The sequence below is a fragment of the Callorhinchus milii genome, unplaced genomic scaffold, assembly GCF_018977255.1.
Source record: "Callorhinchus milii isolate IMCB2004 unplaced genomic scaffold, IMCB_Cmil_1.0 Scaffold5, whole genome shotgun sequence".
Lineage (NCBI taxonomy): Eukaryota > Metazoa > Chordata > Chondrichthyes > Chimaeriformes > Callorhinchidae > Callorhinchus > Callorhinchus milii.
In genome coordinates this window covers 28,344,695-28,356,982 of record NW_024704746.1, presented here as the reverse complement: position 1 = coordinate 28,356,982, position 12,288 = coordinate 28,344,695, and the positions used below count along the sequence as shown (strand labels likewise).

Genomic DNA, 12,288 nt, shown 5'->3' with positions numbered 1-12,288 from the left:
CATTGGGCTTGCTCTTAACGTGCGTGATTTCCTCTGAAATAAATATATCGGGAATATCGACACGGCGACGGGCTTCTGCTTCTGCGTGTGTCACGACACCTGGCTGACCAAACAGAAAACATAGTCCACGAGGAATCTGGCCACTGATCTGGCAACCATGAGGGAATGTGGCCTGGGGGTCATTGGCAACCGGCTCAGTGACATTCCTCTGTCCTGAGACACCAAAATGGTTTGTGTCAAAACTGAAGCCCCTGAAGAGCCTGGAAAGGGTTGGGGGGGGAGGGGCTGGGGTGGGGTAGAGGGGAAGGAGGGGGATGGGGTGAAGGGGAGGAGAGCAAGTCAACATCCCGTCAGGTTGGGTGGCACAGACACACTCCTTCCTCTCTTGGCTGCGGTGGCTTCACTGGGAGCTCAGTGCAGGGAAGCGAAGGCTGAAGGTTTGCTCCTCGAGCAGCTCAACATTTGGCCTTTAGTGTCACAGAGAGAAGAAACGTTTGCCTTCAGTGTAGAGTAGAGAGGAGCAGAGTGGCGGTGTGCGGTGGTGCAGAGTGGCGGTTTGCGGTGGTGTAGAGTGGCGGTTTGCGGTGGTGTAGAGTGGCGGTGTGCGGTGGTGTAGAGTGGTGGTGTAGAGTGGGGGTGTGCGGTGGTGTAGAGTGGCGGTGTGCGGTGGTGTAGAGTGGCGGTGTGCGGTGGTGTAGAGCGGCGGTGTGCGGTGGTGTAGAGTGGAGGTGTGCGGTGGTGTAGAGTGGCGGTGTGCGGCGGTGTAGAGTGGCGGTGTGCGGCGGTGTAGAGTGGTGGTGTGCGGTGGTGTAGAGTGGCGGTTTGCGGTGGTGTAGAGTGGCGGTTTGCGGTGGTGTAGAGTGGTGGTGTGCGGTGGTGTAGAGTGGTGGTGTGCGGCGGTGTGCGGTGGTGTAGAGTGGTGGTGTGCGGTGGTGTAGAGTGGTGGTGTGCGGTGGTGTAGAGTGGTGGTGTAGAGTGGTGGTGTGCAGTGGTGTAGAGTGGTGGTGTGCGGTGGTGTAGAGTGGTGGTGTGCGGTGGTGTAGAGTGGCGGTGTGCGGTGGTGTAGAGTGGTGGTGTGCGGTGGTGTAGAGTGGTGGTGTGCGGCGGTGTGCGGTGGTGTAGAGTGGTGGTGTGCGGTGGTGTAGAGTGGTGGTGTGCGGCGGTGTGCGGTGGTGTAGAGTGGCGGTGTGCGGTGGTGTAGAGTGGCGGTGTGCGGTGGTGTAGAGTGGCGGTGTGCGGTGGTGTAGAGTGGCGGTGTGCGGTGGTGTAGAGTGGTGGTGTGCGGTGGTGTAGAGTGGTGGTGTGCGGTGGTGTAGAGTGGTGGTGTAGAGTGGTGGTGTGCGGTGGTGTAGAGTGGTGGTGTGCGGTGGTGTAGAGTGGCGGTGTGCGGTGGTGTAGAGTGGTGGTGTGCGGTGGTGTAGAGTGGTGGTGTGCGGTGGTGTAGAGTGGTGGTGTGCGGTGGTGTAGAGTGGTGGTGTGCGGTGGTGTAGAGTGGTGGTGTGCGGTGGTGTAGAGTGGCGGTGTGTGGTGGTGTAGAGTGGCGGTGTGCGGTGGTGTAGAGTGGCGGTGTGCGGTGGTGTAGAGTGGTGGTGTGCGGTGGTGTAGAGTGGTGGTGTGCGGTGGTGTAGAGTGGTGGTGTGCGGTGGTGTAGAGTGGCGGTGTGCGGTGGTGTGCGGTGGTGTAGAGTGGCGGTGTGCGGTGGTGTAGAGTGGTGGTGTGCGGTGGTGTAGAGTGGTGGTGTGCGGTGGTGTAGAGTGGTGGTGTGCGGTGGTGTAGAGTGGTGGTGTGCGGTGGTGTAGAGTGGTGGTGTGCGGTGGTGTAGAGTGGTGGTGTGCGGTGGTGTAGAGTGGTGGTGTGCGGTGGTGTAGAGTGGTGGTGTGCGGGGTGTGCGGTGGTGTAGAGTGGTGGTGTGCGGTGGTGTAGAGTGGCGGTGTGCGGTGGTGTAGAGTGGCGGTGTGCGGTGGTGTAGAGTGGCGGTGTGCGGTGGTGTAGAGTGGCGGTGTGCGGTGGTGTAGAGTGGCGGTGTGCGGTGGTGTAGAGTGGCGGTGTGCGGTGGTGTAGAGTGGTGGTGTGCGGTGGTGTAGAGTGGTGGTGTGCGGTGGTGTAGAGTGGTGGTGTGCGGTGGTGTAGAGTGGTGGTGTGCGGTGGTGTAGAGTGGCGGTGTGCGGTGGTGTAGAGTGGTGGTGTGCGGTGGTGTAGAGTGGTGGTGTGCGGTGGTGTAGAGTGGTGGTGTGCGGTGGTGTAGAGTGGGGGTGTGCGGTGGTGTAGAGTGGTGGTGTGCGGTGGTGTAGAGTGGTGGTGTGCGGTGGTGTAGAGTGGTGGTGTGCGGTGGTGTAGAGTGGTGGTGTGCGGTGGTGTAGAGTGGTGGTGTGCGGTGGTGTAGAGTGGTGGTGTGCGGTGGTGTAGAGTGGTGGTGTGCGGTGGTGTAGAGTGGTGGTGTGCGGTGGTGTAGAGTGGTGGTGTGCGGTGGTGTAGAGTGGTGGTGTGCGGTGGTGTAGAGTGGTGGTGTGCGGTGGTGTAGAGTGGTGGTGTGCGGTGGTGTAGAGTGGCGGTGTGCGGTGGTGTAGAGTGGTGGTGTGCGGTGGTGTAGAGTGGTGGTGTGCAGTAGTACAGCGCAATAACCATTGCTTTGGCCAAGAGATTTTCTGACAAATCTCCTCCCAACAGCAGTGAGAGCAACAACAGCGAAACCTTTGGCCCTTTGGCCCTGAGATAGAGACAGAGAGAGAGAGAGAGTTAGTGCTGATTATTGCGCTCGTAGTTTTGTGTGAGTTTGTCTCTAACTTGTGTTTAGTGTATAGTGTGTGTGTGTGTGTATTGTGTGTTTAATGTGTGTAGTGTGTGTGTGTGTGTGTAGTGTGTGTGTGTGTGTGTAGTGTGTGTGTGTGTGTGTAGTGTGTGTTTAATGTGTGTAGTGTGTGTTTAGGGCTGTGCTGTGGGTTTTGGGTAAAGAGTGAAAGTCGCAGTTGTTGGTTGACTCCGTATTTTACTTTCCTTCTACATTTTGTCTCCTTCCCTCTCCCCCTCTCTCTCCCTGTGTGTGTGTGTGTGTGTCTCTCTCTCCCTGTGTGTGTGTGTGTGTCTCTCTCCCTGTGTGTGTGTGTCTCTCTCCCTGTGTGTGTGTGTGTGTGTCTCTCCCTGTGTGTGTGTGTGTCTCTCTCCCTGTGTGTGTGTGTGTGTCTCTCTCTCCCTGTGTGTGTGTGTGTGTGTGTCTCTCTCCCTGTGTGTGTGTGTGTCTCTCTCCCTGTGTGTGTGTGTGTGTGTCTCTCTCCCTGTGTGTGTGTGTGTTTCTCTCTCCCTGTGTGTGTGTGTGTGTGTCTCCCTGTGTGTGTGTGTGTGTCTCCCTGTGTGTGTGTGTGTGTGTGTGTGTCTCTTCCTGTGTGTGTGTGTGTGTGTGTCTCTCTCTCCCTGTGTGTGCCTCCCTGTGTGTGTGTGTGTTTCTCTCTCCCTGTGTGTGTGTGTGTGTGTCTCTCTCCCTGTGTGTGTGTGTCTCTCTCCCTGTGTGTGTGTGTGTGTCTCTCTCCCTGTGTGTGTGTGTCTCTCTCCCTGTGTGTGTGTGTGTGTGTCTCTCCCTGTGTGTGTGTGTGTCTCTCTCCCTGTGTGTGTGTGTCTCTCTCCTGTGTGTGTGTGTGTGTGTGTGTGTCTCTCCCTGTGTGTGTGTGTGTGTGTCTCTCCCTGTGTGTGTGTGTGTGTCTCTCCCTCTCTCTCCCTGTGTGTGTGTCTCTCCCTCTCTCCCTGTGTGTGTGTCTCTCCCTCTCTCTCTCCCTGTGTGTGTGTGTCTCTCCCTCTCTCTCTCCCTGTGTGTGTGTGTGTGTGTCTCTCCCTCTCTCTCTCCCTGTGTGTGTGTGTGTGTGTCGCCCTCTCTCTCTCTGACTGGAGTTGAGTTCACAGCCTCACATTCTCATTTCCTTTTCAGAGTTAAATCCACTCCTGGTCTGAAGATGGGGGAACCTTCTGAGTTGATGGAGAGTGATGTGTTTCAGGCTTACGCCACTTATGCCACCGTCGTGTTACTCAAAATGTTGCTTATGGGGCCCTTAACTGGGTATTTCAGGGTTACTCGTAAGGTAGGAGTAACAACCAAACTCAGGGGGGGGTGGGGGGTGGGGGGGGGGTGGGGGGTCACCAGGGAGGCTGCGTTACTCCAATGCCTTTCCCCTGCAAACTTTCTTTCTTCTGATTTCCGGTGGTGGGGGGTGACTCTTGACAGCCCCTCGGATGGCACCCGACAACAACGACTACAACGGCACCCGACCACAACAACAACTACTACGACGACGACAACGTGCACTGACACCGCGCCCCTCGGGCGGGGGTGGGGTGGGGGGGGTGGGGGGGGTGGGGGGGTGCGTCCCAGAACGTTCGAGTGGCCAGATCGCCATTCATGACGTGCACGGAGAGGAATTCCACCAGGGATTGAGTTTACTTTATTTACACTTCCCCATTCCGTCCCCACCTCTACTCTGCTCTCAGCACTGAGACAGCCCTCTGCAAAGTCATCATGTTGTACTCTCATTCTCTCTCTCTTTCTCTCTCTCTCTCTCTCTCTCTTTCTCTCTCTCTCTTTCTCTCTCTCTCTCCCTCTCCTTGACCTCTCTGCTGTCTACACGGCTGTTTGCGGGACATTGCTGCGTTCAACTTGGCCTCCGCTTTTGCCTACAGCAGCAACGTAACGTTTATTTTTTTAAAAATGCAATAATAACAATCCCCGCGTTTGACAAAGCACCTTATCACGTCTTCCAGCTTTTCGCAGAATATTCTATAAAGTGAGTCAACCGTATATTTTGTGGGCGAAATTTTGATCAATAAAAAATACAGACACACAATTCCTACAGATGTACAGAGATCCAGACACCGAGCTTTACACATCAACCGAAGTGCTGCGAGACATTTCAATGTGAATAATAACCCATGCATTTAATGTAATGTCTATTTTTATATTCTAATTCAAAGGCGTTTTCCAACCCTGAAGATGCTAGAGCGCACGTGGGCAAGGGTGAGGAAAACAAGAAATACTTGAAGACTGATCCAGATGTTGAACGTGTAAGAAGGTGAGTCTTAAAGAAAAATTATCGCAGTAGTTTTCTGCGTAACATTTTTTGGACTTCGGTGAATCAATGATTCTGGCTCCAAGGCAAGATACTTGGCAATGGGATGTCGGAATGGGGTCAACAACAACAACAAGTTGTATTTATACAGCGCTCCTCGCGCTGGTTAGCGTCCCAGAGCGCTGGACGGTGGAGGAGTTGACGCCGAGCTTGGGGGAGGGGGGGAAGGTGACTGTAGGCACGGTTGAAGAGGAAGGTCTTCAGGCACAATCTGAAGTTGGAGGAGCAGGGGGCAAGGCGGAGGGATAGGGTTGTCGGATGTAGTGACCTCAGTAGTCTGGCTCCTGAGCCAAGCAGGTCCGCAGTACTCCCAAGATACTACTGATAACACACCAGCCATCTCTCTCTCTCTATATATATATATAGATATATATGTCCATCTGTCTGTCTGGCTCTGTCTCTCTCTCTGTATATATGTGTGTAGGGTAGGAATTCTTTCCACTCGGCTTCTATCAACCCTGCTTAGGGGTAGGGTGTTCCTAGATAAGCAGCGGGAAGCTTGCCAGGCGGTACTTTCAATGGCAAGCTATGCAGTTGTAGCCGGTTAAACTCCAGCAGAACCCCAACACACGCTCTCGGGGGGGCCCCCAAACCTTAGCTCTTGCCCACCTGTGCTTCAACTCTGCAGATTTAGTTAAGCAGGATGTATCCTTCTGGGGAGACGTGGGAATCTCTGGATGTAGGTGACTCGTGTGGAATTCTGTTTGGTTTAAGCGCGGAGATAGATTTCCACACGTGTCAAAAGACACCTGACCAAAAAAATCATAATCCATGCATTCAAATTAAATTATTTTACAAACTGTAATGCTACAGAAAATTAGCACCAGGATGCACCATTACCCAGTTGGTGTTGAAATAGAAGAATTATTGATATTTATAATAGTAGTAATCCTTGAGTTTGATATAAGAATCTTATCACGTTGTCGCGCTTCACTGAATCTGTTGTAAAGTGAATTGACAGTATATTTTGTGGGAGAATAAGTTTTCATCTTCTGCAAACATGATACGAAAAACCACACTTCCTCCCCCAGCTACCATACATCTGGCACATTTGATCGCCTCGAAGCATTAAGTAAGCACAGTACTATATTTGTAACAGCTTCATGGAACTCAAATGCTCGTGGCAACATTTTTCACAGTGGCTGGTAAAATATTGGCCTCTATGGACTCATGGAAAAAAGAAATTGGGTCACTCAAACCACACCTCTTTGTGGGACACTGCTGTGCGCAGTTGGCTGCTGTGTTTCACCCACAAAATACACAGTCACTCCACTTTACAATATATTCTGTGAAGCACTTTGAGACGTCTCAAACACTATGTCAAATGCAAGGATTATTATTAATGTGGCGGTAAATGTTTTTTCCTTAAGGGAGAAAGGGGCATTTTAGCCATCAAATGACTTCTTTAAAGTAAATTTCTGTGCTTACTGCAGAAATACAACACAACTGGAGAAAAATGCCCAGTTTAGTTCAAAAGTTAGTAATACATTTGTTGTCACGATTGCTGTCTCTTTCTGTGAAGTTCTTTGTTGTATTCAGCAGTGTAGGCTGTTTTATGTTGTATAGTATATCAGACCCTTGGTGCCATCAGTTGCATAAATAATAATTTAGTCATTCAATTCACGACTGTTTGTGGGACGCTGCTGTGTGCAATTGGCTGCTACGTTTTGCCCACAAAATATACAGTGAATTCACTTTACGGTATATTCTGTGAAGCGCTTTGAGACGTCTCGAAGATGTGATGAGGTGCTGTATCAAAATGCAAAGATTATTATCATTATTGTCATCACTGTATAGCGGGAGTCAGAACTGCTGTCAGTAACACAAAAACAGGTCTTTAAGTGGCCTGTAAGTGACTTAGTCTGACCCCCTGATGGCAATTATATTTTTTAAGACTAAAGCAGTGTCTTGCATTAATCTGCAGTTCATTCCACTAGTCTTTATGCACTAAACGGGGGAAGATTAATACTTACATTTTCTCTAATAGCTGAATAGTCATAAGTCATGGCGTGGCACTATCCCATTATGTTACTTATAGCTTAGATTGTTAGTGCTCACTGAATGAGACTTTGCTGTACTTCAGTGCCTATACATTGTTCTTCTGGACTGCATCCTTTCAGGCAGAACTGGTAACAAAGTCAATCTTCTCAACCTCCAAAAAAATCCATCAACACGTCGGACGTTAAGATACAGCTGGACTAGGAATGTCTGCTGATGTATTTCAACATACATTGTGATTTGAAACAGGAATACAAAGACGTAGAAAAAAAATTCTTGGATTTGCCCAAATCGAATTTATATATATTTCTTTTACGCTGGATGTTTAACGGCAAATAACATTATATCTTGTTCATCATAGTACACGACTACATTTTAAAAGTATCCAATACTGCCAGAATTTAGATAGGCACAGCTTCGCATTAGGTAGAATTGGCTGTATTTCAAATCCATTACCAATAAATTAGCAATTCACAGGATTACAGCCCTGCTCTGTTATAACTCAGTGTTTTGGGTTCATAAAATCAGACACTATTATAATTTATAATGAGTTCATGAAATAAAAATCACTGCTGTGCCACTACTTGGTTGCTACTCATGTTGCTTTCTGATTGGAGAGCTTCCAGCGCCTTGGGACATCCTCCTGACGTGAAAGGCGATATATAAGCGTAATTTTGTTGTTGTTGTTGTTCCTGCATCCTGCTCGCATGGTCAGGAAGTTGACAACCATTGCTGAAGTGTACCACAATTCTGGCATAGTGTAGATCCATATCCGACTTGTGCTACATATGGACTTGTGTTATAACACGATCGACTGTATTACACTGTGATTTCTACAAAGTACTGTTTAATACCCATCTTTAGTAAAATTCCTGAGCTTGTATCTTTGCTGAATGCTACATTATTACTTAATCGTTTGTTATAACAACAAATTACATTTGTACAGTGCCTTTCACGCCGGGAGGATGTCCCAAGTCGTTGGACAGAGTTCAACCGAACTGGGGGAAGGGGGGTGGCCGATGGCATGGTCGAAGAGGAGGGTCTTGAGGCGGCACTTGCAGGAGGCTAAGGAGGGGGCGAGGCGGAGTGATTGGGGGATGGAATTCCAGAGGTTGGGGGCAGAGTGGCTGAAGGCTCTCCCGCCAATGGTGGGGCGGGTGGGTCGGGGAACGTGGGGCAGACAGAGCCGGCTGAGCGGAGGGAACGGGCGGGTCGGTAGGGGTTTAGGAGGTCGCAGAGGTAGGGTGGGGCGAGGCCATGGAGGGCTTTGTAGGTGAGGACCAGGATCTTGAACTGGATCCTCTGAAGGAGAGGGAGACAGTGGAGTCGGGCGAGAGTGGGGGAGATGGGGTCACGGAGTTTGGTGCGGGAGAGGACACGGGCAGCAGAGTCCTGGATTATCTGCAGCCTGAGGAGGGAGGAGTTGGGAAGGCCGACAAGCAGGGCGTTTGCATAGTCGAGCCTGGATGTGATGAAGGCTTGAACAAGATGAACAAGAATGAAGTGCAAATTATAAGTGACACATAATGCCAACCCTTTATAAATAACTTGCCATTTATATGGATCAATTTTCTGTGATTCTTAAGTTAAATCTTGCGTGTGGAGGGTGGGGTGGGTGGGGGTAAATTCAGAACAAATCTGCAGAAACACTGCTTCAGTGAGCGAGTAGTAAGCTTATGGAACAGGCTCGCTAGGGAGACGAAATTGTTGTTTGTTTCAAGAACAAATGAGACAGATTACTGCGCGAAAATAATATCTGGGGATACAGTACATAGTTTGGGACATGACATGTCAAGCGACTGCCAGGATGGTGGAGGGCGAACTAGATGGCCTTTGGTCTTGTTTCGCCATAGCTGATTCTTATGTCCTTATGTGTACTCTGACTATCTAACTGTTCCATTGCATATGAAGATGAGACATTATCTCTGTTTTTAACTACTTGCAGATGTCACCAAAATGATCTGGAAAACATAGTTCCATTCATTGGCATCGGGCTGCTGTACGCAATGACTGGCCCCGACCTCAGCTCGGCTTTGTTGCACTTCCGCACTTTTGCTGTTTCCAGAATATTCCACAGTATTGCTTATCTGTTGCCTCTCCCCCAGCCGGGCAGAGGTGGCAGCTGGTTGATTGGCATGGGAGTGACCATCTCAATGGCCTATAGAGTGCTGAAAACAGGAATGTACCTTTGAGCGAAATGCAACAGCCGTTTCAACGCACACACTATTCTGTCTCTTATTCCACTGCATGCCCTGTGTAACCTTCTTCAGTATAATCTTTGTAACTTTGTAAAGGTGATTAAAATACTTTGGTTGATGTTCAGTGGTTGGTGGGAATCTGAAAGCTTGGGTGATAATCAGATTTATTTGTGCGTGAATCAGTGCCCATCTTGTGTTGCAATTCAGTTGAAAATAAATGCTGGTGTTCATTCTTTTTAAGATGCAGTGCTTTGCGGTACATATTGGGGTGGCAAAAGCATTCCAAGAGGTTGTGCAGGTTCCATGATTTTATTGGCTAGCTTGAGGTTTAAGCCTGCTCCTACAGGCTGTACGGATATTTCCCAGAGAGGGAATCCCAAGGCCAACAAATTGGAAGTGACAGAAGCCATGTGGCCTCCATTGCTTTGGATTGATTATTCCTTGCAAAATAAACCATGTAGCTTAGACTACCTCCTCTTTCCGCCTCACCCCCTCCCTTGCCTCCTTCAAGGCCTGTATCATCACCCTTCTCTTCGACTGTCAGCCTCCTACCCCTATCCTCCCTGCCCACCACTGCTCCTGATCCCAACCCCCAGTTCGGGTCCAAATCCTACACTATTACTATCCAGTAAACCACCACCAACCTTTACTCCCTGGGCAATGTGCATGTGTGAGCAGGATATCATTGGAGGGGGTTGATTGTTTAGACGCTTGAACCTATGTTCAAATAGCCAGCAGTAATCGCAGTGAAGAATGTGCACCTGAGCCAGATAACCAGTTGATAATTGGTCTCCATGGAATTTTATCTCCACCTGAATACTTCTATAGGGAATGGGTGGGTGAGGGAGGGTCAAAGGAGAAGGGAAACTGTACTTGAAATGCAATGCACCTACTGTTGAATGGTGATCGGATTGAGATTTACATTTGATTCCTTTTGATTGATAATTGAATGTTTTATAAAACACTTCATAAATTTTCTTGCATCAATGTACTGAGCTACTAACTTTTTTGAATGCCTCCTTTTTACTACTCTAATACAGTACATCAATAAACATTTTAACAAAACCAGTTTTGTGATGGCTATGTATGGTTACCTAACAGTAAGTAGGAACCTGGTTGTTAAGTCGATTGGAAGATCACTTTCTGGGGGTAATAATCCCTTTAAAAACATACTTTAATTAATAATAATTTGATCACACGAATTACAACTGTTGGTGGGACACTGCTGTGTGCAAATAGCTGTCACAATTTGCCCACAAAATATACAGTATATTTTGTGAAGCACTTTGAGACATCTCAATGACTTGATAAGCGCAATATCAAGCGCAAGGCTTATTATTATGCTTTGCATAGAACTTTGACCAATCTTTGCCTGATTCTCTTGTTTATTTACATTTCAGTGGAATACTATCAATGCAGAAATACACATAAGATACACAATGGGTAGTAGATTACCAAAAATAGAAGTGATATGGGACTGCATAAGCTAAACAGACCATTATATAGTCTGTTCTGAAGTAGTGATTTACTGAACTCGTATTAACAAATGCTTTGTTTATATACATTTTAAGATTTATTTAATACATTGCACTTAAAATCTTGAATCTGTTCTGGCAGATTCTACACATTGTAAGAATCTGATTGTATCGTGGGTTGATAATACCTTTGGTACTGAGTTCCTAACCGGGAGCTTCTTATACGGTCTTCTCTCTGTTGCCTGAACGGGTCAGAAGAGGCCATTCAGACCATCCAGTCTATTTCATCTACAGCCTGTGTATGATCCGCTGTATAAAAATCTATTCAATTTCTTGAAGTTTCTGAAGAAATTATTCCTCGCTGCCTTGATGACAAGTAAATTTAGTGAAACTCCACATTATCGGCATAACCTTACATTGATATTTTCCATCCTTGACTGGTTCCTCTTCTTAGCTTGAGATTCCCATGGCTTCAGCTAAGCAGGAAACATCATGTTCCACAGAGCAAACATCAATCAGTGCTCAATCTCTTATTAACCACTCATTTCATACAGGTCTTTTTGTTCAATGAGTTGATTGATATTTCAGCTCGAGCTGAAAATCTATTCCACAACATGTTTCCTTTCAAACTTTTTACCAACGAGAAAGACAATTAACATGGAGAAAAAAAATCGTTTCTCAAACTTTTACTTTGCTTTGAATGTAGACTGCTGTTTTGGCATAAGTTTATCTCATTGAAAGAGGACACAAGGATGAGTTTCTTTTTCTAGGAAATGTACAAAAACAACAGCTTGCAAATATCTACAGCACCCTTCACTCAGGATAGCATCCTGGAGAGCTTCACAGTGTGGCGGAGTCTGACCCTGAGCCAGAGGGAGAGGGAGTGGAGGAGGTTACCATTACCGAAAGGAAGGTCTTTAGGCAGGATTTGAAGGTGGGGAGGGGGCAAGGCGGAGGGATTGAGGGAGAGAGTTCCAGAGTTTCAGGCGTAGTGGCTGAAGGTCCGGCCACCGATAATAATAATAATAATAATAATCCTTGCATTTGATATAGCGCTTTTCACGTCGGGAGGACGTCCCAAAGCGCTTAAAGCGATGGTAGAGCGGATGGGACGAGGGACAAACTATACACTCTTCCCCCCCACCCTCCCTCCAGGACTCCACGAGCTTCTGTAGAGCTTTTAACAGCACTGAGGACTCATCATCATGAGTACTAAAGTTCATTGTGGAAAAAAAATCCGCACAGATAATGTGCTGCTGAATTTACACTTTTTTTCACAAATTTTCCTCGGATCAAAATTCTCTTAGTTTACTTTTAAGCCCTTTGTAATTATACTGAAACCGGTTGCATTGTTTCTCAGGAACACAGGACTACTTTTCCGAGGCATTTGCTTTGATTGTGGACCGCTTCTATGATTTTTAACTTCACTCTCATTTCAAGGAGATTCATCTTCAAATGACATTTTCTCTTAAGTGCTTTTCGAATCCCGGTTTTTCATATTGTGGTTTA

The 12,288-nt window shown here is 47.9% G+C and overlaps 1 protein-coding gene across 7 annotated transcripts; it reads left to right on the top strand.

Moving 5' to 3' along the window:
• The first annotated feature begins 378 nt into the window (after window positions 1–378).
• On the top strand, window positions 379–10,369 carry mgst1 (microsomal glutathione S-transferase 1). Of its 7 annotated transcripts, none has more exons than XM_042334774.1 (4): window positions 379–437; window positions 3,917–4,067; window positions 4,954–5,051; window positions 9,052–10,369. In XM_042334774.1, exons 2-4 carry the CDS (start codon window positions 3,942–3,944, stop codon window positions 9,296–9,298), a joined length of 471 nt encoding a protein of 156 aa, XP_042190708.1. In that variant the 5' UTR covers window positions 379–437; window positions 3,917–3,941; the 3' UTR covers window positions 9,299–10,369. The 7 variants fall into 7 exon arrangements, with proteins under 7 accessions (XP_042190708.1, XP_042190704.1, XP_042190703.1 ...); XM_042334770.1 differs by lacking the exon at window positions 379–437 and adding an exon at window positions 2,553–2,735; XM_042334769.1 differs by lacking the exon at window positions 379–437 and adding an exon at window positions 2,554–2,767.
• The last annotated feature ends 1,919 nt before the right edge of the window (window positions 10,370–12,288 follow it).

What these genes read in the sequence shown, in the direction of transcription:
- mgst1 (XM_042334774.1), top strand. Translation starts at nt 3,942, where the DNA reads ATGGGGGAACCTTCTGAGTTGATGGAGAGTGATGTGTTTCAGGCTTAC. An exon ending in ATTTCAGGGTTACTCGTAAG is followed by an intron (nt 4,068 to 4,953) that starts GTAGGAGTAACA and finishes TCTAATTCAAAG; the next exon opens with GCGTTTTCCAACCCTGAAGA. An exon ending in GATGTTGAACGTGTAAGAAG is followed by an intron (nt 5,052 to 9,051) that starts GTGAGTCTTAAA and finishes AACTACTTGCAG; the next exon opens with ATGTCACCAAAATGATCTGG.